The 26908-nt window shown below is 41.2% G+C and overlaps 1 protein-coding gene across 1 annotated transcript in view; it reads left to right on the forward strand.

The window, feature by feature from the left end:
- Window positions 1–4835: 4835 nt before the first annotated feature.
- ehbp1l1a (EH domain binding protein 1-like 1a) overlaps window positions 4836–26908 on the forward strand; it is a 36228-nt gene continuing 14155 nt past the window's right edge. Inside the window, exons 1-14 of the mRNA XM_068588124.1 lie at window positions 4836–5072; window positions 12964–13021; window positions 13624–13719; window positions 13813–13866; window positions 13987–14165; window positions 14286–14425; window positions 15627–15695; window positions 16039–16263; window positions 17769–17945; window positions 18306–18524; window positions 18639–18779; window positions 20139–20348; window positions 20520–20579; window positions 20672–20777. Of these exons, the coding sequence (XP_068444225.1) occupies window positions 4969–5072; window positions 12964–13021; window positions 13624–13719; window positions 13813–13866; window positions 13987–14165; window positions 14286–14425; window positions 15627–15695; window positions 16039–16263; window positions 17769–17945; window positions 18306–18524; window positions 18639–18779; window positions 20139–20348; window positions 20520–20579; window positions 20672–20777 (1838 nt within the window). The 5' untranslated portion in view covers window positions 4836–4968. The remainder of the gene's footprint in view (window positions 5073–12963; window positions 13022–13623; window positions 13720–13812; window positions 13867–13986; window positions 14166–14285; window positions 14426–15626; window positions 15696–16038; window positions 16264–17768; window positions 17946–18305; window positions 18525–18638; window positions 18780–20138; window positions 20349–20519; window positions 20580–20671; window positions 20778–26908) is intronic.

The raw sequence follows: 26908 nt of genomic DNA on the forward strand, positions 1-26908 counted from the left end.
TCTTAAGTGGGCTGGACCAGTAAAATCACAGCATAATAACGCATAAATAACGACAATATTTCTCTATGTTTAAATCATTGGTGAAGGTTTTTGGATGATGAACCCTATTTAAGGTCTGTCAACAAATAACTTCAAACATAAAGACCAAAAATTCAGACATTAGCCCACGGTTTATCTGTCTGGGCTCTCCGCTGCAGATTCCCTCGCTTTGTGATGCTTTTGTGACGCCACTTTTATGACATGATCCATTTTTAAGCAAGCAAAGGATTAGAGGTTCAAATCCCAGTTTTGCTGATTTTGATCTGAAAAAAAATTATATATATATTTTTTTTTCTTCCGTTGGACTGGACACCCTGGTGGGCCGGACTGGACGCTCTCGGGGCCGGATCCGGCCTGCGAGCCAATGTTTGACACCCCTGCTGTAGTAGCTGCCAAGAACACCCGTCCAATCCCCCCAAACATCCTTGCAAATACCTATCACAACACCGTCAACCGACCAGCGCTTCATTGTGTCTATTTTAACCACAGTTAAGTATCTGTGAACATAGCGGAGGATGTTATTTTTTATCTCATTTTGAAATCAGGAAAACATATTTATATATTTTTGATAACACGTATATTATGGTGTGTAGCGTCTACTCAAAGGTCATACATGTGACTGCCGTAGACTGTTGCCACATGGCCGCTGGGGCGGCACAATGTTCTGTGACCTTATTCATATTGCGGCGCATGCTCTTGCTGCCTGTCGCCGTCTGTGTGCTTCTGACGAACGGCTCACAGGTGTTTGGCTTAGCCGGGCTATATTTACAAAGGTCATAGATGGAGCTGTGAGGCATGACATCGGCAGGGATTTGATTACACCACCATTGGTTGATACATCTCAAGAACATGTTTATCCATACCGAGGAAGAAAGGTTTTTAACATTCCCTATTCCCTAAAATGTACACTTCAATACATTGCAATGCACTGGACTTCAAACAGGATGTACAACAACTGCTGGCTGGCCTGCAGACAGGAAATTGATTGTTGAAAAATTCCTTGACCTCTTAGTTGCTATAATGGGCCCTTCCCCCAAACTCCGAACTGATAAAAAAAGAATCAAGCTCAAAACAAAGCTGCTTTGTGTGTTATGTCTATTAACCATGAGATTTCTTAGATTTCTATATGCAGGGAAATCCCCATTTGAATCTGTCACGATGCATTCATGTCCAAATTAAGAGCTGTCACTGAAGCAAGAACCAGGAAATGCAATTCCCAGAATAGTTTCAGATAAACATGACCTCAACATGACAGAGCTTTGGCAAAACACCAACTTTAAAAAAAATGCTATTCCCACATGTGGAGACTCCCCTCTGCTCTTGCTTCTTTCTTTCTTTCTTTCTTTTTTTCTTTCTTTCTTTCTTTATTTGTACCGGCCCAAAAGCAGCTGTTTCCCAGCGTGCCTGCAGAGTAAACTACTGGGAGGATGGAGGAACACTGACAGGGAGGTTAGCTATCTTAACGGAAACACCAGGGACAAGCCTAGCAGCCGGATAAATCACTTAGCAACAGATGGAGACAGGATGTACTGGGATCACACCATGTGGCACTGCAAGAACGTGGAGCTGATGTTTTTCATAAGCAGCACATCTGGTCAGATCTTTTCCACCTACGTCATCAATACTATACTACAACATATTAGTTTAGTTCTTCTTCTGGTCTGTCTGGTCATGTGTAAGGCTTGATATTTGGCCCAATTGTATCTAGTGTGCAGTTCTGCAACAATCCTTTATGTAATGTAAGTGTAAGAAGTGGAGGTCAGGGTGGTGGATAGGCGAGTAGTACGTCTGCAGGCCTTTGCACACAAAGTCTGTTTGTTGTGCCTGTTTGAGAATAAATAAAACCTTGTGTTGTGTCAATCACGTTTACACACCAACTCCAAAACCTTCGTCCACCTTTAAAGTTTTCGGTAACAGTTACAGTTTTTAAAATGTCAAACTTCATGTTAAAAGGGTCTAACATTTATATAGGAGACCAGAAACCTGCAAATAACCTTCATCTTTTGATTAACCTTTACTTTGACGGTAAAGTTTAATCCTAACATTTAGAGTTTTTTAGTTGCTTAACTAGAAACTTACCTTAACCATAGTTTTTTCCCCTAACAATCATTTTCTGACCGATAAATTTCCATGTACAAATGCCGAAGAAAGTACAAAATATTTTTAAACGTTAAAGTAATAATACGACGCTGAATGTAATCTCGAAAGTTTCCCAATTTTTTTTTTCATTATTACGCAGATGACACCTAGCGGTATGTGTTGGAAGCGAACCTACAACGCTCAGCCAACAAAAACATGGTAATGTGGTTGCCTCTGACTCACTAAATTCAGAGTACATATTTCTCCATTGTTCTTTCAAAGTCAGTAGATGAAAATACAGTTTAGATACTTTCAAACAGACCTGAAAAGTCAGGTCTTTGTCCCCATGTTGGAGCTGTTTAGATTATATATATATATATATATATATATATATATATATATATATATATGAATAAATAAAGAGTTGTACTTCATGCATGTTTTGTTTGCAGACTCCAGACAAGGTGTGTCACACAGTGTGTCATTCAGAGTAATTGAATACCACTGTAGCTGTGAAATGAATGATCATTGTACTGAGGGATACTATCAGGCGGTGTAATGAGAAAGGTAGGGGCCCCAGACAGTTTCCTTTTGCAACTCCAAAACAAAAGTCCTATTTATGTGATGCATGATTACTAAGACCAATGTAAACGTTCCTCCCTGTAATGTACTGAATGTTTGGAACCAGATAAGACCACATTCAGAGGCTGACCCAGTTCTCAAGTTCCCAGACCCCAAAGGTTCTGCATCAGTGTTACTTCATATTTCAAACTACAAAATTATTTGTAAGCTTTAAAAATGCTACGTAGATTTAACCATGTGACCTGTGTAAACTGGACCCAACATACAGTATGTGCTTCAACCTTCTGAGTTAACCTTAATTTGTGTTAAGATTTAGGAAATTGCATGAATATACAGTAACTAATTACACTATGTAGAAACAACAGAATGTTTCCTCCATGCATGTAGATGTGTGTAATCTATTATTTTGAAGCTGCCCTCATCTATAAAGATATATTCAAGATTTGCATTTGAGGAAGGCCTCGTATTGTCATTTTTTTTAATAGACTTTATATTTGGGAACACAACGAGGGGGCTATACGATACAAATACAAATATCAACGTTTGACAAGACATCTTTAACTTTTATCATTCAGGGTTCGAACAGGGTGTGTGTGTGTGTGTGTGTGTGTGTGTGTGTGTGTGTGTGTGTGTGTGTGTGTGTGTCACTCAGGGGCTATATTATATTCACAGCTGCTCTATGAGTCAGATTAGAAATAGACTTTGGGCTAAACTGGAAAAGTCCCTCCAGCTAAGGTGGAGGGGGTAGAGGGAGGGGGGTGGGGGTTGAGGGGGGACTCATGACACGGGAAAAGTTTTCCTTTCACTCACACACATACACACACACACACAGAGGTAATTTCTATTGTGCAGTCAGTTCTTGAACATATCCTTAAACACAGCTTCATGGGAACTCACTAATCACTGTTTGGCTCGTCTCAGGTCTGTTTACGTCGTTGTCTGTTACACCTTAAACTCTTTGTACGTTCTGCAGAAGAAGGATTCAGACAAGGAGAATGTGTTTGCATTCATCAATACATAAAAGCAAAATACATCAGTATACAATAGTAACTTAGCTCTGATGAAACATCACTGCCCCAACTCTCTCAGCTCAAACCTCTAAAAAAAACCCCTCACTAAACATTATGGTATTTGGTCTCCAGTGGCTGTAATTTCTGTTGTATCATGTTGCATATCTATTGCTAAATAACTGTGTTTATTCATATGCCTCAAGAACTTCATCTTAAACGTCACAAATCAACAACATTCCATTATTATTGTTATTAAATTATCCCGCAGAACATGAAGTCATTGTGGGTGTGACTGCGAAGTTTAATGTCTCGCCTAACCATCTCTGCGAAGTGAAGTCAGCCACAAAACAGGAAGAAACCGGAAGTCCAGCAATTCAGGTACAACAATAAATGTTAAATACATTTTTATTATCATAGTTATTAAATCAAATATACAAACATTAAATAAATGAGCTCACGTTCAACATTTTCTTGATTCACCAGTTTAATCATTGACCATGATAAAATATTTGTACAGTTGGACTATTAGTTTATTTCCCTAATGTCTTGTTAATGTTTTACTGATTCAGGTAAGATCTGTTTTTTCACAACTCAACACCGATCCCAGACAGTTGTTGTATTGGAAGAAGAAAAATATTTGTTTAATATGTCATCTTGATGACGATGGTGATGATAAAGATTTCCCTTATTTGCCAGCTTGGCCCAGAATGTAGCTGTGTAGTACAAAATTCATCCAGACCCTGTACATTAAAGCATTATCTATTTCTCCGAAACTATTGTAAGTATTATTTATGCAGCTTGTAGTAATGCTACACCTGATTTAAACAATAAAATGAAGATTGGCCTAAATAAGTGAATAAAGGGCTTTGGTTTTCCAGAATGTTATTTGTGGGTGTATATTGAGGCATTTGGAACACCATTTCCACTTTTTTTGCCGGTAAAGAAATAAAATAATCCAGACTTTTGTACACACCTTTGACAACTTTAATTACAAAAATAAAATAGAAAAAGGAGCTTTATTTTGAAAGTCATCCTCTTCCGTTTCCTTGCTTCTTGCTGGGTAGCTTGACGCGTGCTCGCGAGGCGTGTGTTTGTTTTGTGGGCTGTGTCCGCCGGTGAGCAGAGGGACTCACCCGCGGTGAGCTGTCAGCGCGGCAGGTGGAGTTTCTCCGGTGAAGTCCCGGCAGCGGGTCCGCTCTCCCCTCGGCTTCACGTTGCTTCCTCCGGTCCGCGGGACAATTATTTGACGAGCCCAACCATGACTTCGGTGTGGAAGCGGCTTCAGCGGGCTGGGAAGAAAGCGTCCAAGTTCCAGTTTGCCGCCTCCTTTCAAGAACTGACGATAGAATGCACAAATAAATGGTAAGTAATGATTAGAGCCGCTTGTAGCGAGCTAACATGGTGGATATGCGTTGCGGTGCTTTGGTCCGAGCCAGCGGGACGTGACGGGGCTGAGGACGGGAGGAGAAGTGATGCCAAACTCCGGTCAGAATATGCACATTTTCCACAAAAGTCATGTACGCCACAGAAAGAAAATGGCATTGACCCTGTCCATAAGCTAACAAGCGGCATTGTTGTCGATAAAACAATGTAAACTATTACAAGTTCGTTTGTTGTTACAGCGTTATTACCTCCGGGTGAAAGCAACCAACCTAAACGGTTTCTAAAAGTTGATATTGACTGTCGCATAGATGAGAATAAAGATGACAACCCATCTGTGGAATGTGCTGTTAGAAACTGCACAGCTCTGTCATCTTAATCCATACTTATGTTAGTACTGGAGAGTTATTAACAATACATAATGACATGGTGATGCTCCTTCAGGGAGCACGCGACATTACTTCCGCGTCTGCTTCACGTTGAGCCCATGTAGTTGTTACCATGTGGGATGGCATCACGTTCACCACGCAGCAGTTCAGTTCTAGACCTGGTTGTAGGAACTACTGATCATTTGTGGAAGACCAGTCTGTGTGCAGGCGGAGAGAGGTTGTGTGTCATTGTCATCATCCTCACCATCAGAACCATCCCAGCTGTAGCAGTGAGATCATACATTTACATCCCAGCTGCTTCATGCCACCCCACCCACCAATTGCACACCAAGAGAGGCGTAGCTACTGAAGCTTTTCATATTGTAAAACAAACATTTAAATATCTTATGACCGTGTAAACACAGCTCTTATTTCAGGCATCTAACCAGAAACACACCCAACGATAAATGCTGACTCATTTCTGGGTTTTAGGGCTCATTCCTGCAGCGCTGTATATCTTCGGGGTTCAGACAGCTAGACAAAACTAACTCATGTGTAGACCGTCACTCGGGGTTGTATTTAATCTGTTCGGGCCCATTCCTTTCCTCTGCCAATACGCATATGCACTATGTGAGCCAATTTTCAACTGAAGGAATTAGGTCATCAAACCCTTACACAGGGAGTTCTGCAAAGGGCCAAATGGGGTGTTGTGGCCCTGGAACCGTTGTGACTAGTTAGTCTGCCTTAATGACGCTTAATGATGTGTGCTGGGAAACATTTTTTTGCAGTTTACTTTTATTTTTAAATCCATTTTTTCTCAATTGCATTTGTGACTGTTCTCTATCTGCATATCTGAAGATGCCACCTTGGGCCAGATCAGGCCATGAGGGGGGGGGGGGGGGGGGGGTCTGCTGGGCCCCTGTTTATTACATTTTAGAAAGATAACATGGGGCGTACTGATGGGAAACTTTAGGGTTTGAAGCATAATGTTCCCATCCAAAGCATCATTGGAGTGATAGTCTCTGCTCTGCTGGTTCCGACTGCTTCAGTCTTGCCCTGCCAGAGCTCCTTCCATACCATCCCCATTACTCACGGTGCAGTCAGCATGCACTCCTCCATCCAGCCCCGGCTTGTACGGCCCACCTTCCTGTCTCTGTTCTGTGCGATCCCAGAAGCCTCGCTCACACTGAACCAGTATCAACATGCTTGTGTCTGCTCGCCCTCATGGAGGGCGTTCATCGACACACGTTGATACGCCATGTTCTGTGCTGCAGTCATGCCCTCAGGCACACAAAGATGTTACACTATCTATACAATACATATAGGGAAGCAAGAGCAGGCTGCACATGATATACAGGACATATATAGAACAATGTACGTAATACGCTCATGACGGGAAGTTGTGTGTGTTTGTTAAATAGAGTTAAGTGGGATAAGTAAGTTAAAGATTGGACAGTATCTCAGGATTTTGACAACAGAGGACAACGTCTAGATTCAGTATCTGACAATCATGACTCATCATTATTATTATGTTTTGTCTTGAATTATCCTCAGATACAGAGTGTGTGACACTATGTGTTTTTTTTTAAGTCCAGTCATGATAATAACTACATTTGGGTTTACTTCTAGAGCCTGAACAAGACATTGTCCACACTGATATGTCAGATTACATTAGCTCTTTGCAGATAAATCAGCAATAACGCGTTTGTTTTTCCATCTGTAAAATATCCTGGCCTGTACATTTCTCGTTCACAAAAATAAATAAAACATAATTTAAGCTAACTCGATCAAAAATAATCACTTAGTATCTTAACATTTCCACTGAGTCATATTTTGATTTTGAAAGTGGACGTTTTAGTTTAATACATTTCATAATTAAGAGCCAGGCTTTCTCGTGTCTTGACACCACAGTGATGTGCCAGCTTTGTACCATCCTGCCTGTACAGAGGCCTGGGCTCAGGGACTGGATCTGGCAACCAGCACCACAGCCAGAGACGTCACGCCGATGATACGACATGTTTTCTCTTGTTTCTTCAATCCGAGCAGAACCCAAAATGCGAATCAGTGATTTGTGGTTTTTGGGAAGTTACAATGCTGGAACTATTTATTTGTCTTTTTTGTTGTTTTATAACAACAGCGTATGTAGGGCGACTGTGGCTCAGTGGGTGAGCGGGTCATCCTTCAATCCCCGGCTCTGCTAGTCCATGTTGATGTGTCATCGGGCGAGACACTTAACCCCAAATTGCTCTGTCAGGCTGTTCCCGTATGAATAGGTGTGAATGTTTCTTAGAGTCCTGACGGGCAGGTGGCACAGTGGTCAGAAGAATAGAAAAAAAGTCCATTTATCATTTATTCATGCATCAAATTATTTTGTGCTGTGTCTCTGGCTGTTTCCAGTTGTCATACACAAAAAGAAGTCTGGTTGTGTAGAAGTCTAGATAAAATCTCTTGATTTATTCCCTCAGTAAACATTGTAAACACGAGTTTATGTCTCAATCTCTAGTTTCAAGTCTTCTTCAATACAGCATGATGTTCATTTAGTAAATTATGGTCATTTAGATTCAAACAGACCATAAAGCCAGGGATGCTTTAGGGCGGGGCTATTGTGATTGACAGGTCGCTTCCACTATTACATGCATACTTATCGACTCTACTTCCCTCCTCCCCATTTCAGATATGGTAACTTCTGGTCATTGGTTGGGAAAAAAAACAAGATGGCGACCACCAAATTGTTGAACTCAAGGCTTCAAAATATAAGTCCACATACAATGACTGACGTCACCGTGACTTCACCCACTCTTAAATACAGTTCACTTCCACTTTTTAAGTACAGTCTAGAGCGTAAGAGGTGTTGTTAGTTATTTTCGTACTTTGGTTTATTTTGGAACTTTGATGGTCAATTCCATTCTGCACAATCGTTTGTGATGACATCACTCGTCAATCTTTTGGACGACTTAATTTTCTTCCTCATCGTCTCTAAAACAGATGCCTGTGTGCATGCGAGTAATCGCGCAATGCACAATGCAGCTCCGCCTGGTTCTGTTTTTAAAATAACTTTAATGAAACAAAAGTGAAAGTGAAGTGAACGAGGAGGCGATGTCTTCTGTCAGACTGAAAATGACCTAAATCACACGTACAAGTGCAACAAAGCCAACAGGAGAGTAGGGGAGATCTCAGCCAGTATACACACACTCACTCACTCACTCACTCACTCACTCACTCACTCACTCACTCACACACACACACACACACACACACACACACTGGCTTGAAAAGACGGCTCATCATGCAAAAATAATTGAAAAGACCAGTGTGGGTTTGTAGAGGCTTTAAGTTTGTAAATAAAAGTCCCAGTGTTTTTTACTCCATGACAAGAATGTGTGAAATGTGGATCAGCTAGCTGGGCCACCTCCCTTAACTGATTAGCAAAAGCCACCTACATTGGAGTGAGAGTTCAGACTGGGAAAACTATTCAGAAGAAGCATGATCAACAACCTCCCTCCCACCGTTCAGGATTCCCTCATATGGTGAAGCTCCAACGCCCCCATACTTCCAACTGATGGAAACAAGCACTTGATTTGTTTGCAGCAGGTGTAGGATTGATATTAAGCTTCTGTGAAGATCAGCGCTGCAGATGTCTATTTCTGTTCTCTCTCTTATTCACTCTCACTCTTTCGCAACCTTTCTCACCGATCCACATGTTAGTCATGAGAGTCATGCAACATGAGCAGGAGGCCTGCTGCCCCGAGTCTTTAAAGGCCAATACTGACAATATGGATTCAATACGCTGTGGATGGAAGCTGCCAGTACTGTAGCTGCCAGTCGTTTGTGTTATTTCTAATTCTAGTTTAATACAATTTAGGCTTTTTATTGTAGTTTTTATCAGTTATTTCTCAAGTTCGGTATTCTGACTGTTGCCATCTTGGATTACCTGTGTGGTTGTGGCACTGTCAATCACAAGGTAGCCCCGCCCTAAATCACACCCCGATTTATGGTCTATTTGACTCTACATAAATCATAATTTACCTAATGAACATTATGATGTATTGAAAAAGACTAAAGAGATTGAGACATAAACACATGTTTACAATGTTTACTGCGGGAATAAGTCAAGAAAGCAGTAGAGTCATTTTCCATAGACTTCTATACAATCTGACTTATTATTGTTGTCATAAATTGAGTTTACATCCAAACTTAGCCATTATTTTCACAGACTTTACAGAAAATCATCAAAGAAAATGAATCATGAGGATGAGAACATAAGGAGCTGCAGCGATAAACAGCTGGTTGGGTTTATTCTGCAGTCAGGGCAATTAAACCAAAGAAGAGGACACAACAAGATGAGGTAATGGAAACAGTGGGGAAACCATGTGGAAACCATGACGGAAATGGGACATCTATGTTTGAGTCATGTGTTCATTTGAATAAGGTTACAGTCTCTTGCTCACTCTGCAGATCTCTTGTTTCTCTCTCTACTGTTTCATGACAGGTCGGAGCTCTGTCTCTGTTTGTCCTGTTTCAGTGTTAAAGGAATGGACTCAAAGCACTTCATGTCGTCATTCACCCACTGATTGTAGCTGCCATTCAATGGTCAAGTAACCAATTAACATTACCACACATTCTGGAATGGTGTATGAATGAATTTGGAGTTAAGTGTCTTGCCCAAAGACACATTGATTTGGGCTATTTGAGCCGGGGATCGAACCACCAATCCTCTGATTGCGTTGATCCTTCTCTACTACTGAGCCACGATGGCCCACACAGATGTTAGTTTGATATAAAAACCCTAGCGTGGACTCACCCCCGACATCCCTTGAGCCGGTTTGTGATCCACTCGCACGTTTACAGTCCCTGATAACGAATCAATGTTTATTCATTCCCCACATGAGAAGCATGACGCCGCATCCTGTTTCATTACCGAGTGTAGGGGGAAAAAATCATTGGAACGGAAACGTAACGTGGCCTCGGGCCTCAACTCCATCTTGGTTGTGTTCCTCCTCCGTGCATACCGTGTTCTCAGGATTATGTAAGAGTGAGGTCCCAGCCCCTGAAGGGAAGTCATACGAGAGGTCTCCCACTACTCCGATGGAATGTTTTCAGTGTTTACAGCATCTCCCTCCCTCTCACACGCAAGCATTCGCCCAATCAGAGCTGTTTGTCCTCAGGAGACGACCTCTCCATCAATGACTTCTTGCTCACAGTCACAGGATTTCATTTTCTCCTGGCAGAGCCCTTCCTCAGTGTTCTGAGCCCGTCTCCTCGGCCCGTGCCATTCGTCAGACCACAGTATTATTAGATCACATAAAATTAGATGATGGTTTATCCCGACCGCCGTCAGATGGATCGCCATAGAACCTTAGGGTTCCCGCAGGATGAACTGCTATCGCTTCAGTGATCCCCCTGAATTTTCGTCGGTTTTCTTTGTCATTGTGAGCGTGTTAGCATGCTGACATTAGCCCAAGGCAATGCAATGCTGTCCCTGTGTACAGCCAGAGCTGCCAGTATAGCCCTTAGGATGGGTCGAGAATGATTCACTATTTTCTACATAGTACATTATATTCATCATTTTAAATGTCCACATCCTCAGTATGAGATTCATACACTTTTAGCACATTTAAAAATTGCCACAACGCAATGAAAAGAAATAGCACCCCCGTCAGTGATAATGCAAAAATTATTATGATTCTGACATGCAGCACTAAGTAGTATTAATACGTCTCCAGCCAAATGATACCTGCAATTCAATTATTTTTGTGCCCAGATCTAGAAAAATTACTATTTGTTTGGTTTTGCTTGCAGCCAATCACTGCAAGCTTTCTTTGATTTAATGCGGCCTGTGATTGGGTTACTACACCGGCAGCAAAAAGCTATGCAGTCGGTGTTGTGTCGGGCAGCAACACCTGGTCACAAAAGATTGAAGATGATGCGGAAGTGTCTAAAAATTGCGGAAGTGTCATTATTTCTACTGTCGAGCAGGGGGCGAGTCCTCTGGTTGTATAGAAGTATTTGAGAAAATGACTCTACTTCTCTCTTGATTTACTTCCTCAGTAAACATTGTAAAGTTCATGTATTAATCGCTTTAGTCTTCTAGTACATTATGGTCCATTTAGAGTTAAATAGAACATAGCATAAGTATGCTTTGGGGCGGGGTTACCTTGTGATTGACAGCCGCTAACAGATTTGTATTAGGTGCAAATATGAATAATATTCCAGAATAATTCTGCTCACTGGTTGCAAAAAGCAAACATGGAGATGAAGTTGACAGTTTGACGTGCAGAGATGCCACCAAATTGTTGGGAAGTATGGCGATCATACACACTTGTAGCTTCTTATGAAAATGAATGTAGTACTGAATCTAGTGAGTGTTGAATGAAGTACTTTATTAGAAATGTCGTGTGAAACTTACCAAATGAACACTCAGGAAATCCCTAAGGACCTACCCACCCATCTATGCTGCGAAAACACACTGGTTTTCACTAAGATAGACAAAACACTACCCGGCTAAAAAAAACTTAAAACTCAGTGATTTCTTGTTGTGTACTGCAAGAGAACAACACGGAGAGAGCAGAGGAGACGGCAGCTGTTCAGTTTTACATAGTATACACGTACACAGAGTACATATGTTGTTTTTGTTCTGAAAACTGTTCTTGAAAAAACAAAACTGAAACATGCACATTGTGTAAACATTGGGAAAAGTTTTTTCTATCGAACATATTTTCAAATATATTGTAAATATTTTGTTTGAAAACAAAAACTTTTTCATTTTTCATTTGCACACCCTATGAATCTTGATCTGTAATATGAAGTTACTCCTCAGTCCCATTTTATCTCAGTCCCTCTCTCATTTTGATGAAAGTAGTGACGGGCAACAAAATTTGGTATTAGACATTTATTTCCATGTATCTGTAACTTTATTCATATTTTTCAATGCTTTTGTGAGCCTAATACCTTGAGTAAACCAATTTCCATCACCAAAACAATTCGTCTACATGAGTAAAGTTATGTTTTCACAAGAAATTTCCCAAATCGAGATTACATTTTTCATCTTTAGGGACATATTTTCTCTTTACACTTGTGCATAAGAGCAATGGTGCCTCATTATATAAAGAGCTGAGATTGTTCTGATACATGGATATGTATCTGATATACAAGTGCCTTTAAAAGGTAAATTTAAGAAATTATATAAAATCAACAAAATTACCTCAGTGAGTCTCTCCAGAGAGTTAAGAGTACTGGTAAGGTCATCTTAAAACGATACTCAACCCTAATCCTACCATTGATTGGATCCTTAATTCTTCACGATAGAGCATTATTTATGTATTCAAAAGGTCAACAGTCACACTGAGAAAGGACCTGAAACATCTTTTCACAACTTGTTTGCATATCTATCTGCATGCGTGTGGGAGTAATATTTCTGTATGTTACATTCTTGCTGGTACGGAGAAGGTGTTGATGGAGGAAACACGGGAAACTAACTAAGATGTTATTTGTGCTCTGCTGTGCAGGCAACCAGACAAACTGAGAGTGTCTTGGATCAGGAGAAGCCGACGTCACAGCACAAAGGTACGAAGCAGAGACCGACGAGACGAGGTTCATTTAGATCCATTCAACTTGACCAGTTGTCTCTTCAGAGCTCCTGCAGTCGTTTTGGTGAAACTTCAAATCTGGATTTGAATGATTCCAAAAGGGTCCTTAATCTGCCTGTATTTATTGTCGAGTTGTGTTTTATGTCAAAACTGCATTGTCAATTATGTTGTGAGGGAACACATTTTTGTTTTTTATATAGGCCTATCACAAGTATGTTTCAAATGAAAGTCTACATAGTGAGGTGGCCAGTGTGGATGTATGGGTCAAACACAGCCGGGACTTTCACCCAGGAGACCGTTGTTCATGTTAGGTCTGAAACAAAAAATCCATTCTGACTCAATACGCAAGTTACTACATTTTTGCAGCCAAACCACAATCTGTTACTAAACCTACCAAATGATGTTTTTGCCTTTTCATTTAGTTCTGTTTCAATTCACAAGTTAACTGTCGGGTTCAAAACTGCGCCCGCAAATAGCTTTCCCTCAACTTTTCCATAATTAAGAATGCAGTTTAGTTGTGTAGTCTTGGTATGTAAAGTGTGATCTTGAATGCCCCGTTTGTGTTATGTCTTCTATCAGCTCCACAGCTGGCAGCCAGGGATCAAAAACCCCTACAGAGGCCTGGTGCTTTGGCAGGTTCCAGAGAGTTTAGACATCACTGTCACACTCTTCAAGGTATGAGCTTAAGCCTGGAAGTGGCAGCGGCTGATCAAATTAGTTGGGTTACAAATGGGAAATGCACAACCTAATTTATTCGCCTATTAACAGGAACCAACTGCAGAGGAGTTTGAAGACAAAGACTGGACTTTTGTCATTGAAAATGTGAGTCGGGAGGTTCTTTCATTTAATTGAGTTTAAATTAGACAACAATACATTCCCAGGAAGAAGGATTTCTTTTCTGTGTTCAACTCAACCTCCTCGTCCATTGTTTTCCTTTATTAGGAGACAAAAGGCCGCAGGAAGGTGCTGGCATCCGCAGATGTCAACATGAAGAAGTTTGCCAGTGCCACGCCGGCCCAGTACGACGTCACGCTGAAGCTCAAACCGCTGTCCGTCAAAGTGGTGGAAGCGACGCTGAAACTGAACCTGTCTTGTGTCTTTCTCAAAGAGGGCAAGGCCACGTAAGTCATCAACCCAACAGCACGTTGACGGCATTCACTGAAAGCAGTGTCGTTTAAAGACCAATCCTGATATTTCATGGCCATCCAATGCTTGAAGAGGACTCTTGTTCTACTCCACAGAGATGAGGACATGCAGAGTCTTGCCAGTCTGTTGAGTATGAAACAGAGTGACATTGGAAACCTGGATGACTTCATTGACAGTGATGAAGAAGGCGGTGAGGAGAGGAGGGCCAGCTTTGGACAAGCTACTCATGTTACTGGTAAGAATGGGGAAAGGGTTGGATCCCTTTAGTAAGTACACCAAATTAACATGCAGTGACAGTCTGAGGCGTTCAGCAGCTACTTGATCCAAATACTGAACTTCCTGATTCAAAAGTATAAAGCCAAACTATTGATATATGCTGAATGAAACTTAAACTGAACAAAGCTATTATGATAATTGAATTGAAGAGCCATCACTCAGTTGGAGTTGTTGGGACAACAAAAAATCAAATCACACATGATCTTTGACTACAAACCTGGTGAACCCTGGGATACAAACCCGTCCAATCTAAATAGTCTTCTCTCCTGTGTTTATGATTTAGGAACAGTTAAAGTATGCCAAGATACTCGTTCTAAATTTATTTTTTATTTAAACAAATTTAATCTGTGATACGGGTGCAAAAAGTTTTTCCTGGTGACATTAATAGATTTTTTTGTTCATCACCACTACCCATTGTTCTAAACAGGACTAAAAATGTTCACCTGGACTAAAACATGAGCGCTTGCTAAAACCTGCTAAAACACAATATATATTTAGGTCAGAAGAGACTCATATATAAGACACATACGTCTTATATATTTGTATCTCTCCTGACCTAAATACATCTGTACTCTAAGTACACAGAGAGATGAAAACTCCCTTGGATGAAAACCTGACAAACTTTTTTTCCCTCCAGTTTTCCAAAAATAAGAAGTGAAAAAAAAGAATTTACCAAGATTTTTTTCGCAGAAAAAAAAAATGCAATTTACAAAGATTATCTTAGCATACCCCCCCCCCCCCCACCTGTACTCCATAAACACAGGAGAATTCCGACTGAGTGAGGTTTTTTTTTTACTGTAAATGTACTCCTGTAATCTGAGAGAATATCCAATCTTCTCTCTGGTATACTTAAAACTCTAATCCTGTATATTTTGAGCATTTTCTCTGAATTCAGCCCCCTGTCCACTGCTCCATTCCAACACCAGTTGTACTCTGCACATGCTCCCAAAAATACAGTTGTGTTGCTGTGCTCGATGCTGCAATTTGCAGCTTCCACTCTTCAAGGTCTAATTATTTGTGGCCAAGACTTCCTTTTTTCTGTTACTTTTTTAAAAACTTTTTTTCTCAGGCTGCTACTTCCTCTTTTCTTTCCTATTTGAAACCCAGTTCCCTTTTCCTTTAATCTCTCCGTCTGGTGTTCCCTTTTCTCCCCGTGACAGCCTCGGCCTCCTCTAGCATGAGAGTACAGGACCTGGCTTGGAGGCCTGTAGTTGAATCAGGCTCCACAGGTAACTGTCTGCCCAGAGATGTATCTTCCACTTTCCTGATAGCACACATTGCACAGTTTAATAACATTATTCATGACATAAAAATAACAAACCCACCATAGTCCATTTTAAAAAAGCCACTCTTTCTTCATGCCTCTTCCCCTTTTTACTTCCTCTATGTTTTTTACACATTTACAGCAAAACCTCATTACCACAACCCCACTTTCACCTCTTCATCTTGTATTCTGTTTTACTCCTCGTATCATTCTTCTTTTCATTCAAACCTTCATTAATTCCCTCTCTCCCCATCTTTCTCCCTTCACCCTGTCCTTCCATCCTACTCGTCTTCACCCGGTAACCTCAGAGATGGATGGGAAAACGTCCTGTGGCATTTCCTCCGCCATCTCGGCTCCATCTCGTCCTCCTCTGCCTGAACCCCCAGACCTCTCTGTTCCATCCTATTTATGTACACGGCCACCAGGCATTACCCAGCAGGCTCGGCCCTCCCCCTATGCCTACTCTTTGCCAGCCTTTACACGTGCTCACCCTCCTGCGCTTCCCAAAATCTTCCAGCCTACAGCCGGATCAGGTATCGCTCAACAGATATTTCTGCTCATGTGTGTCGCTTTTCACTTTCAGGGGCAGATTATTTTGGTAGATCCTTTTTTTGTTAATTCATACTTTTTAGTATTATCATATTTACACAGGCTCAATTTGTTTTCCGGATAAAATTACAATACAATTTTTTATGACATGCACTGTAAGCCCTCGATTATTTTTTTACGAAAAAAAAAAACAATTAGAAAGGGTGATTGAATAAAAAAACTCCATTTTTGTTGCAATTATTTGAGACTCTGGCGTAACATTTATTGAAAATGACAGTAAATATTGTCAATTCATATAAAGTGAGGAATTAATGTTGTTTCACACGCAAATAGCCACACAAAGTGAGAACCTCACTTTCTAAACTTAAAGATACAGACATGTCTCCTGTAAGGCTGGTACTGTTGCTGAGTGAGTGAAGTTATAGATCCCACTGTTACGGTGGGTCGAGGGTTGGACAAACAGTCCCAGTTATATTCCATAAAGAAATCATGTATGCCCTGGAATCAAATAATTAGAACAAGCCCGTGACTCTCAAACATGGGATCTTGATGTCCTGTTCACGGTCCATTCTTACTGAACTAGTTTCTTGTCTTGTGGCTTCTCTTCGGCCACATTCAGACAGGACTGTTGCAAGGCTGTGAAACCGTTGATTGTTTGTGAAAAGGAAAGCGTGTCTGTGGTCATTTATTTCTATTTTCTGTTTCCTCCCCACTAAGCAAAAACCTTCACTGCAGATGTTTGAAATTACAATATAAATTGTCCCGATGACAGAAATGTAGTAGTCGATACGGATAGAGGTGAAATTAATACCTAATCCAATGGCTCTCATGACATCCCATTCTGTTTGCAGTTTGGTTGACTGTAATCTTGCAACTCATCGACTATCGTGACGACGTTTTAGCTTCTGGGTAAAACGGCCAAAACTTTTGAGAAGGATTATCTGCATTCTTGCAGGCTACAAGACACTTTACTGCATGACACCCCTATTCCTGGGTTCAGGTGATATTTGGACAAGACATAATGGATATCCAGGCCTTCCTCTTCATTGGCCATTGTCTACAGTCAAATTAGCAACTTTAGATGCAGAGAATGACTTTGAGATACAACTGTTAATTTCTAATGAAATTTAATAAAAAGCTAAATTGTCATAAGATAACTTGCGATGGGTTCCAGTGTCTTCCTCCTCTTTTGCTCTCCCACACGGACTGTTTACCTGCAATCCAACCAAAGACTACTCAAACCTGATTGATCAATAATCTTCAGACTATAAATAGTCACGTCCAAAACCAAAATCTTGTCTCATTGCCGTGTGATTATGCCCTCATTTGTCATATGCCGATATCTGTTTAAAGGTTTTAGGTTGGCTGGAAACATTCTGTGTATTTCTAGTTTCACACCATTGTGCTGTCTTTTGGTTTGTCTTTCCGCTCTCCCCTTTCCTCTTACTTTCCCGCCACTTCCTGTCCATCCTCTGTGGTCTTCCTTTAGTGCCCAATACAGCTCCTCGAAGGCCCCATAGCTTCCACAGTGACTTCTCTCCAGCCGAGGGCCTGGAGGCTTTCGCCACCTTCACCCCTTTTAAAGCCACCTCCACCTCTTCCCTCTCCTCCTCCCCCTCCGATCCATCTCTACGCTCTCCCACATTCACTGATACCTCACAAACAGGTATTGCGTGAGTCCATTCAAAGTGGTAATTGGTTTCTAATTGATGAGATGACACAAAATACGGTGGAAGGTGCTTGTTTGTTGGCCTTGATTTGCTTCTGGGATAATGCTGCATTCACACACAAGACAGACATGAGCTCCTACTTCAGCTTTGATCTTATAAATATCTGTGTAAAACATCTTTGGCCTTTGTAATACATATTACATCTATTATTAACTATAATAAATAACAACACTTAGCAACTCATCTTTTTCTTTTTTAGAGCCTGTTCAAATTGTTCTTTTAAATCACAATCATGCAGCATTAGACCATTTCTTCATCCCTACTTTTCTTTAAATCTCTCCGTCTTCCTCTCGCAGCCTGTCCCAGTGCCTGGAGAGCTCAGGGCTTTCCTTCTTCTACACCCTCTTTCTCCTCCTCCTCCTCCTCCTGCTCCTCTTCAGCTCCTCTCAGCTCCATCCCTCCTATACCTCCACCGCCTGCTGCTTCCAGACAGCCCAAAGCTCGCATCTCCTCCGCGGTAGAGCTAGGCTCCGCCCTCACGAGGCCCACCAGCCTGCCGTCTGCCCCCGAGACAGGTACAGGGTCGGATCCCGCTCAGTGGCCGTCCATGCACCTGTTACTACGCATTTACTCCTGTTCCTCCCTCCTCCCTCCATGTTCGTATTTCCCTTCTCCTTATTTCGTCCCAGCTTCGTGGCAGAGTGAATGGAGGCCTCCTAAATCTCAGGCGCCTCTAGCACAGCCTGCCTGCTCCCCTAAGTTTCTGCATCTCTCTGCCAATGATCCTGGACAGCCTGCAGGGCTGCAGAAAAAGCAGAGAGAGACGCCATGTAATTCTGCTCTACCTCTCTGCTGTGCTGTGTGTCTCACATTCCATGTACTTGTTTGTAGCATTTGTTCATCCTTCAGCCTTAAGAGGAGTTCACAAAGAACAAAGAATTCTGCTGTTTATTTTATCTAGACTGACATTGCCCAAACAGACAGTAGTAGAGCTGTCGAGACGTTAAGTAATGACTGTTGTTTAATTCCTGCTGCCACAAATACTCACAGAACACCTGATGTGGATTAAAACGCCACAGAAAATAGTCCCCATCAGACGCACAATGTCTTCCTGTTGTTTGGTAAAAACTACACATTCACAGGATGTTTTAGAAAATGAATGAGTTGAGAAGTTGAGAATGGATTTCCAAAGCTGTTTTTAAAGATTTACATCTTCATAGGAACCAAATCTCCACGCTGTTACTTTGACACACATCGTGCGAGCTAACGAGAGTCACAACTACGTCTTGTCAGATATTGTGTAACAGGCAGCAGAATTCTTTATATGTCGGCCATTTCTACAATGCATAAGATAGTTACACATCCATCCGTCACTAACAGTCGCTTATTCGGGGCCGGGTCGCGGTGGCAGCAGGCCAACTTCCCTCTCACCCACAACATCTTCCAGCTCATTCTGGGCGATCCCGAGGGATTCCCAGGTCAGCTGGGAGATATAATCCATGTGATCCATCCATAACAGAGTTCTAATACGTTTGAATGTTCTTACAGCTCTGTATAGTCATAGATATAACAATATAACGAGAATCATCACATTTGATATTGATAATACTTTACGATAGCTGGTCACTTAGTGGCTTCATTTACCAACGACCACCCAGAATAATATCATTAGAATGTTCTACAACTATGGGAATTATAACACCCTAAAATCCTTTTTTTAAATCCCAGTGAGTGACCAGCAATTCTGAAGTATAATGATACTTGACCTTTTATGTAAAATGCTTTATGATAAGGTATGAGCATTGTTATAAAGCATTATAGATATTTATAAGACCCAAAAACTATGACTAGACAGAGCTTTAAGAAAACTATGACGCATCGTAAGTATGTTTATATTGCAATATAGACATACTGTTGGTGTTATAAAGATTGCCCTGTATGTAGTACATTAGCACAGTGGTCAAGATGTATGTGAAGATGCTCTGTGAAAACTGGGCTAACCTTAGTAGTTTTTGTTTCTCATGGTCTTGTCATTGCATGTACCATAAACATGCAGAACTAACACTAGTGAAATGCTTAATGGATTCTTGAAAGCACATGATGTGTCATTGATATTACACCTTCCATTCCCTCTCCTCTTCTCCTCCTTCCCATCACCCCTCTGCCCCATCATGTTTCCCCTCTGTCAGCTTCATCCTCTTTGGAGCAGAAACCCCAGGGAGGGTCTGGATTCGTTCCTTCCTGGAGAGCCCAGGGCCCCTCGACACTAGAGACCCTCTCTCCTTCTCCTTTAAGTCCTTCTTCTGCTCTTGTGCTCTTTGGGCCTCCTCCTCTTCCTCCTTCCTCTCAGCCTCATATTTCCCAAACTGCCACAATCTTCCACAGTGACCAAGACGCAGGTACAGAATCAAAAAGGAACCAAGCTGTGTGACTAAAGCAAGCACACGTCTCCCCCTGCTGGTTGTTTTCATTAAAGCAGTGAAACACTTAATAAAGAAAACATACACGAGTGCCATATGAACCTCAATCTTATTCCGTATAATTCCTTCTATGCTTTTCTTTTGTTCCAGAATTCAAAAGACAGTTAAGCACGCTGAGTGAAGAGGACAACCAGGGTACGACTCCCACAAGTGAGCGTGAACACACAACACAACAAGTAGAATAAGTGACCCCTTCAGGCAGTGACTGCATGGCTAACTGTGTGTCACTTCCTGCTGTTCAGCCCCTGATCCCAGAGCGCCGGCCGGCCGGAGGCCAGAGTCGTCCAGGGCTTCAGAGCGGGAGAGAGACGCACGTTTTGGATTTGAGGTTGTGAAGGCATCAGCAGGGTAAGTCCATATGACAGGTTTGGTGTTTTTTAATAATATATGGTGTGGTTGGCATGGCTCTAAAGGACTAATTCCGCCACTGATACGCCGATGAGGTTAATGGCATCAATTTGTGGTGTTGAATGTATTAAATGAGGAGTTCGCTCATAACAGCTGAGGAAACTCTCTCCAGGGGTCGGAGCTGAGAGACCTTTATTCTCCTATTCATGTGATAGGGTTGAATGGGATTAAAAAGCTTGTGAGAGGACCTTGATTTGGCAAACCTTTGATTTATTTACAAAGCACTTTTTAAAAAAAGTAACAAAAGAGCTTCATAAAATCATTGAGCAAAACAAATATAGGCAGAAACAAAATAAACAAAAGAAAATAATTATCATACATGGCAACATTATTAAATAAATGTAAAAAATATAGACACATAAGTGTACAGAAATACACAAATACATTTCACATTTATATTTTTAATGTCTCAATTCATATGTGATTTATATATTTATGGTGAGAATTTCGCATTACAACACATAATGTTTGTACTATTCATTTACATAATGTATTATAATGTATTACTATGTATTATTATTCATTTATACATTATATAATGTATTAGAATGGGGAAGCCAAAGTAAATGAGTAATTAGTGAAGAACCTAATATTAATTTCAAAATTACTGGAACTTGTTTGTTTGAAAAAGGACTCCAAAGGAGTGTCCATTCTGCTAGATATGTTACCTGTACGAAGATCACAAGGCTTTCGCTTGTTTCGGGGATTTACTTTATTCCCTCTAGTCATCAAAACACCTTAATGCAGCTTTCACAAAGACTCTGTCTACACAAGGGCCACGCGACATTAAGGTACATAACTCACATAGCGTGTTTGGCATGGATTTGCCATTCGTGGTAAGGCTTTGATTAGCAGCTTTGGCTTTTAGATGCTTTATGTTTGGCTTTTATATGCTTTATTTGTTTGGCTTCAAAGTGCTTCTGGGAATGTTTCAAAGAATTCTGCTTTGGGAGTAATCAGAAGGGACTCGACCTCTAGCAACGAGGGCTCTTCATTTACATTTCTTCGTTTTTAGCTGATATGAACGACATAGCCCTGCAACTTTTGTCTTTCGGTTTATTTAAACTGGAATTTATTTTTAGGGATTCTGTTATTCTGCAGTACTGTTGTTTGTATTTTTGTTATTGGATAAGAAACATTTTCCAAAAGGTTTAGTGTGTTTTATGCATGTTTGTATCATGAGGGGGAAAACACATATAATAAATAAGCAAATGTTTGACTACCAAAATTGTAAACCAGACAAACTTTTTTTAACTGAGTCGTTCAATATTCGGGTCCAGTGCTACCATTCAAATGTATTTGGAATGGTTTGCATGTCTCCCGACAGAAGGAAAATATCTCAGTTTGATATAAAAAATCCTTAAATATATTTTACTGTAAAATCTGGTGAAGCAAGACTGTGGTACCCTCTGTTTAGCATATTTTACAGCTTATATTATGTGGCAATGTTTTAGCACTGCGAACATGTATCACTACACTGCTTGTTCAGCTGCTTGTGAAATTGCATAGAATATGGGATCATCAAAAATATTTTTTGTACGTTGACAGTGCCAAGTTTTCGGGCAGTGTTATTTCAGTGTGTTATTTAAAAAGGCTGCGGCTGCTTGGCAAGGCCTGGTTCTTCGTTTCGTGATGTATCACAAAATGCTTGTTTGGTTCGTGGTTTGAATCTCCTGTTATCTTTTGTAGTTCTATGTCACATTGCTCTTTTGCTTGTGTGCGAATATGGCCTGGATATGGACTGGATATGGACTGCATTACTGCGGTGGAGACTTTCCTTACGTCATAACTTTGATCTTCATGTGTTTGTCCCTCAGACCTGAGTCTATGGCCTCACTTCTGTCCCTAAACCCAAGAAAGCCAGTAGCCCAAGGGTTAAAATATTTTGAGATGCCAGAAGCACAGATGAATCAAACAGAATTAAGGCCAACAAGGACATTCCCGAGCATTCAGCGAACAGTTCCTCCCTTCACTTTGGCACCTAAACTAAACCCTGATTGTCAAGATTATACCACTGCTTCAGTGGCCAAACCAGGAAGTCACTTGTCCATGATGTCCATTCAGTTAGGAAATTCAATACCCGTTCAACACATACCCCTTTCTCCTACCAATCCCCAACCAACTTCCAGATCACTACAGGGACCTTTGCTGCACTCTCCTAAAATTGCTACAACCTCTGACACAAAACCAATAGCAAGGATAGGATTGGCTCATAAAAAAGAAGCTGTAACTATGGATTTGGGGTAAGTGTAGCTTGTTACTCAATCAGTGCTATCCCCATTCCAACATGTAATACTTGCAATGCAAAAGTAAATCATGAAGATTAACGATAAGTCAATGTTGTGTAGACTTTCAAAAAAGCTTTGTTAAGGACTACAGTCTTTTTTTCCTGACATCGAATTTTGGTATACTTTATTCCTTCAGAAATGAGAGAATGGCTGCTCAGTCTGGAGAATGGTCCATTGCAAAAAACTCACATCAGAAGAAGCAACAAAAAAAGACTCAAAGAATAAGCCCTGCTGATCCAATACCCATGATGGATAAGAAAACAGTATACAACATGAATGCCCCAGATCAACGCACTTCAAGATTGGACTCTTTTGGGTTTCTCTCATCACAGCAAGATGCAACAGACAATTTATCTAAACAAAGAGAAGAATTTAAAGTAGACTTTGCATCATCTTCCACCAAAAGCGTTCATGTGCATGGTTTTGACCCACAACATTGTATGGAGAAAGAGAGAACTGAAAAAGTTGCTTGGTCCATGGATAGGAAACCCTTGTGTGAAAGAGATAGGAGCATCACACAGGAACTTGTGTTACCTAGCGCTGAAGCCAGTGGAGAAGAAATGGGCGTGTACATATCTAAGGTGGAACTCGGTCAATTATGTACAACATGGAGTTCTTGTTCTCTTTTACCGTCCACTTTACAGCCTGAAGTTCAGATTGGAGCATCTGTAGGCATTCCAAGTATGATTAAGTTACAATCAAGCTGCCCACTATCTTCCAAGATTCCTGGCATGCCATCTCTAAATCAGTCAGAAATTACAGCTTGGCCTAATAGGAGGTTAATGCCTCAGAAGTTACCCAGCAACAGAGTTCCTTTACTCCTGCATTTGGACTACATTTCTATTTTTGAGGGGTGTACAGGAACGTCAAAAATGGTGGACTTAACACCGTCCTGCTCCAGGTCTGCCACTATTCCTGGATTTCCATCTGCTTTGAAACGTGAGCCAAATATGACATGTCTTTTACCAATATGTCCCAGAATTTGCAGGATTCCAGGGTTAGCTTCTGTTGGAGCAGTGACTGGGTTTGAAAATAATGTTTGGGACGATTGCTCTCTGTGGAAGAAACAATTGCAGATAAAAGAAGCATTGGTTTTGCATATGTCTTGTGTTCAAGAGCAAGCAGTTACTGGTACTAATATGGTTAAAATGATGGTGGCCATGTTGCCAACATGTTCTAGAAAGGCCAGTGTTCCAGGGTTTCCTTCTTCACCATTGCAGAAGGCTTCACATACTCCAAGTATGACTCGTCTTCTCCCTACATGCCCCAAACAGACAATTGTTGCAGGCATTCCAGGTAGACAAGGATTTATGGCATATAATGACAACTGGCATATTTTAAGGGAATTTATTTTAGATAGGCCATTGCGAAGTAATCCTGCTCTGGTTCAGGAAAAGTCACATGAGAATAAAGCAAATATAGAACATATGGTAAAAATGTTACCATCTTGTCCCTGGAAAGAAACCATCCCTGGTTTTCCTTCTGTGCCAAGAAAAGAGCAGAGTGTGCCCAGTGCTCCATTTGCAGCAAGCCAAGATCTGAATTTCCCAAGAAAAGTCATTGGTTTAATCTCTAAGGAGCCAGTTGATGCTCAAGGTGAGGGTTTGGATATAAATATACACACTTTTATAAGAAGTAAAGGGGGAGTATTTACTCCTGATAATTCCCCAGGTGCAGGCCAGAATGTTGACAAAAGAGAAATATTCAGTACAGCGGCAGTGTTGCCATTATACCTTGCGAGGACCTGCCGTGTCGGTCTGCCCACAGGATCCAAGAAGCTGTTACCGAGTATTGTCAGTCTTGAACCTTTATGCCCTAGACAGACCCAAATTCCTGGAATGCTGTCTCAAAATCAAAACATTTCAGACAACAAAGATTGGCATGCCTTGAGGCAATTTATCATCAAGAGACCAGAGAAGAAAAACCAAGTTTACCTTGTTCAGTGGACACTGAAATACACATATTTCCATAAAGATATGGTAGATATGCTGAGAAGTTGCCCGCGCAAAGCCGACGTCTTTGGCTTACCCTCTGCTCCGCAAGAACCCAGTATGGTTAATGTAATGCCTTCATGTCCAATACATAGTCGAGTCCCTGGTTGGCCTTCAAAGACTGGACAAAAACTCTGTTTGTCTAGCTGTGATGAATGGTTTGCTTCTAAAAGTAAACAGTGGGACTGTCCATTTATCAAAAAGGAAGTGCAGATTCTAAATGCAGTTTTGTGTTTTGAGGAGAACACTGCTGACAGTATGAGTGCAATATTACCCTCCTGCCCTGAGAATGCCAGTGTCCCTGGGTTTCCGTCTGCTCTAACACTGACTTTAGCAGATGGCCCAACTATGGTAAATGTATTGCCTAGTTGTACAAAGGAATCTAGAGTTCCTGGAATGCCACTAAGAGACACCAGCAAACAGTCAAAGTGGCTAATGGAAAGTAAGTCACTGCTACTTCCTCGGGAGAAGTCGGCAGTTAAATTACATTTACTGGATATTAATGTGTTCTATTCTGATTGTGATATGATCATAAATATGGTATCAATATTGCCATCGTGCCCACAGACAGCCTGTTTACCAGGCTTTCCATCTGTGCCATGTCAGGTGTTAGCAGATATACCAAGTATGATCAATGTATTGCCTACATGTCCAAGACATTCAAGCATATGTGGAATACCTTCGAGATACCACAGTTGTTCTGATGAGGCGGAATGGAATGTGTATAAAAGGCCAGTTTATGAAAGGCCATTAAGAAACCGAGGGAGACTGTCAGTTATACATGACCATAAAATGTTTTTAACAGAAAAGGCAATGGTTAGGATTATGGTATCAATGTTGCCACCCTGTCCGAAACACTCATCTATTCATGGAATTCCCTCCAAGGAAGGAGAGAGACCTGTGGAAGCTGTTATGAGCATGTTAAAAACTGCAGCCTCTTTACCTAAACATAGTGAAATTCCAGGTTTACCAGCAAAGAATAGAGCAAAAGATTTCGATGGCTGGTATGTGAACAAGGATGTTGTTTTGAAAAAGTCATTTAATAGAAGGTACAGAGTTGTCGACCAAGATTTAACAGTTAAGGATACATCTTATAGGGAAAAAGAAATAATGCTGAGTATGCTTCCATCATGTCCTCGACAAGCCCTGAACCCTGGATTTCCATCCGCTCCACGACACCAAGCTGTTGATGCCATTGTGGACACACATCCAGACATGGTACAGTTGCTGCCATGTTGCCCACCACAGTCAAGTATCATTGGCTTCCCCTCAAGAGTGTCAACGGTTTCGGATTCTAATGTAGTGCGCTGGCCAGTGGGGATGGTAGAGATACAAGATTGCAGTATATTTGATACAAAGTATCGTTCTCCTTCTCGTCCAAACATTCTTAGTTCATTCTTCCCAACAGTTCCAATGCCTGAAATATATCAGCTTCCAAATATGGTAAATAGTGTGCCATCTTGCCCAAAGAAAGCCTCTGTTCTTGGGGTACCATCCAGACATGTGCACCATTCAGAACAGGGGTGGCCAGGAACAACAACTGGAATTGCAAATGAAAGAAAAAAACATACAAATCAACAGCTGTCACTGGAAGAACGTTCTATTTGTAAGGTTTCTGTCGGAGAGAAATCAAAACTGTTTAAATTCCCAAGCCAAGATGTACCAGAGGAAGTACACCAAAGAATGACAATAGAGGCTGAAGCCGTTGTCAAAGACTTACCATCATCACATTTTCTGGACCAGCCATCCTCCAGAGTTGGTGGAATTAAGATGGTATGGGATGAGGCCAGTG

Source organism: Clinocottus analis, unplaced genomic scaffold (assembly GCF_023055335.1).
Source record: "Clinocottus analis isolate CAN_PGR_092001 unplaced genomic scaffold, fCliAna1.0.p SCAF_21, whole genome shotgun sequence".
Classification (NCBI taxonomy): Eukaryota; Metazoa; Chordata; class Actinopteri; order Perciformes; family Cottidae; genus Clinocottus; species Clinocottus analis.